Source organism: Impatiens glandulifera, chromosome 4 (genome assembly GCF_907164915.1).
Source record: "Impatiens glandulifera chromosome 4, dImpGla2.1, whole genome shotgun sequence".
Lineage (NCBI taxonomy): Eukaryota > Viridiplantae > Streptophyta > Magnoliopsida > Ericales > Balsaminaceae > Impatiens > Impatiens glandulifera.
In genome coordinates this window covers 17,913,689-17,916,219 of record NC_061865.1, presented here as the reverse complement: position 1 = coordinate 17,916,219, position 2,531 = coordinate 17,913,689, and the positions used below count along the sequence as shown (strand labels likewise).

Below are 2,531 nucleotides of genomic sequence, written 5' to 3'. Positions count from 1 at the left end.
CATTGTTTATCATGTATGGGCCGAGAGAAACGCAAGAGTATTTGGGAGAGTTCGTCGCGACGTTGAGCATGTATGGAGGGATATCGTGTTTGATTGCGGTGCGCTAATCGGTACGTGGAGGCGGGTTCCCAAAGGTGAGCGTGAATGGACCCTTTGTCGGGAGTGGAAAATCGATTATGACAAAGTTACATCTTTTAATTTTTCGAAAGCTAGTTAGTTTCTTATGATTGATTGTAAGTCTCGTGTTTGCTTTGTTTGAATGTTTGTTTACTTGAACCTAGCTTTAACTTTCTAGGTTTGTTAGAAAGTTAAAGGAGACTATGTCCGTTTTTTTTCCCGTTTTTGGTTTTTTTAATGAAATGACAATAAGTCGTTTTCCCAAAAAAAAAACTACAATTGACACGAAAATTTTAATTTAACTAAATAAAATATCAATGAACAAAAACACAAAATTAACTCATATATATTTTGAAAGAAATTTATTTTTTATACTAGTATAATAGAATTTTTATGTTTAGTCAAATACTAAACACCATTTCAATTCAACTTATTAGCCTAATATTAAGGCAAATTATTAGCTAACCTGATTAATTATAATTATATATTCATGATCATAGTCCCATTCTCTCTCTAAAAAAACACAAACCCTAGAAACCCTAGAAAGAAAAAGTTGTTGAAGGACGGCCGCGATGATGATAACTGATCTTCCTCTAGAGTTGTGTTGTTTAATTATGTTAAAACTACCGGTGAAGTCTCTATTGCGTTTACGTTGCGTATGCAAGTTGTTTCGTTCCATGATCGATGATCCCCACTTCACCAAACTTCACCATTCACGGTCCCTCGCTTGTCCTGAAAGCAGCACGCGCATCCTCGTTTACAACATCAACGACGATGACAATGTGGATTTCTTCTCCGTGGAAATTGGAGGAGACCAACAAGCGGTTCGCTGCGCTACGTTTCCCATGCACTGTTTGGTTTCATTTTTCTACCGAAAGAGTGACAACGTTCGTTCTGATGTTCATTATGACCATTATGGTGAATTGAATTTAAGGTTCTGTCCCGGATACGTGATTACTTGGATCATCAATTCGCCTCAGGTTGTGAAAGGCTTGATTCTCCTTAAGGACCAAATCTGGAATCCGCTAACCGGTCATTTAATCACTCTTCCGCATGCAGAAGAGGATCTTCCCAAATGGAAGCCGCCAACTAATCATTTCTTAGGTTTCGATCCACATACAAACCAGTATAAAGTGCTCTACATAAGGCATTATTATTACCAAGAAAAAGAAAGTTATTCAACTGTTTGCAAAATACTGACAATTGGAATAGACGGCATAATTGGCTCATGGAGATTCATCAAAACCTATCCTAAGGAGATGCCAACACTCCAATCCCCTGTGCTAAGGGGTTGCGGCAACGATATGTTGTACCTGAGCAATCCAGACTACTACCCCGGCGGTGTCCTGGCCTTGGACCTTCATACGGAGGTGTTTCATACTCCCTCTTTTCCTGTGGACAACATTAGCCAGGGATGGTCTATATACAATGCGTTCCCAGGGAGATCGGTGTTCAATCATAATACTAATTTTTGGCTATCGAACGGTAAAGGCGGATGGGACCAGAGATTATTAGACATTCCGAGACCCCATACGGTGTATGACACTTTGGGCAAAGGCGAGATACTTCTTTGTTACGATAATGATACAATGTTGGCAGGATTTAACTTGGAGACTGGATTCTTAAGAGAAATTCATACTCCTAATTTACAAGATTATTTATCAGATTGTTATGTGTTTAGAACTCATGTAGAATGCTTGATTCGATTTTGAATTATACATGATAATTAACCAGTTTTTCTGATGAAATAAAAAAAAAGTATTTGTCTTTGCTTTACTCTACTTTTGTTTTGATAAATAGAATTAATATTGTTTTTAATTGATATATGTTTTGAAAAATATCAACATTATCATTAATGGATCTTATATCGAAATCTAAAACTAAAATTGATTGAATCAAGATTTTCAATTAAAGACTTTAGTTGGTTTAGAATACAAAGTAAATGTGGCATAATGTGAATCTATCAAATGAAATACTTGATTATTTGAAGATAAATGTTTAATGGCTTTAGAAACGAATTTGAGAATCCAATCAAATATAGAAGGATTATCGAGTGAAAACAAGATATTAAATGTTGTTAAAACTGATGATAGAATTTAACTTAAAACATAACAAAATAAACCTAATATTTTAAAAAATGACATTGAACAAGATGATCATCATCTTAAACACAAAATGTAGTCAAATATCTCATGGATGTTTTTGAGTGTTTTGTTTTTAATTTTAAGATTAGCAAAACCTAATTTCAACATAATGAAGATATTCAAACTATATCTTGTTCAAGACAATAAAAAATATTATTAATTGTTCAAGAATCCATATACACATATATATTAGTACTTTTCAAATTTAGTACAACTCTAAACAATAATCTTTCTTATCCGTTTCTTCCCAAACAACATTAATGACAACAA

The 2,531-nt window shown here is 34.3% G+C and overlaps 1 protein-coding gene across 1 annotated transcript; it reads left to right on the top strand.

Moving 5' to 3' along the window:
* The first annotated feature begins 689 nt into the window (after positions 1-689).
* On the top strand, positions 690-1,829 carry LOC124934844 (putative F-box protein At1g50870). Its single transcript, XM_047475342.1, has one exon. The coding sequence runs from the start codon at positions 690-692 to the stop codon at positions 1,827-1,829; it is 1,140 nt and encodes a 379-aa protein (XP_047331298.1).
* The last annotated feature ends 702 nt before the right edge of the window (positions 1,830-2,531 follow it).

Bases quoted from the DNA above. Each gene is read 5' to 3' on its own strand.
- LOC124934844 (XM_047475342.1), top strand. From the start codon at position 690: ATGATGATAACTGATCTTCCTCTAGAGTTGTGTTGTTTAATTATGTTA.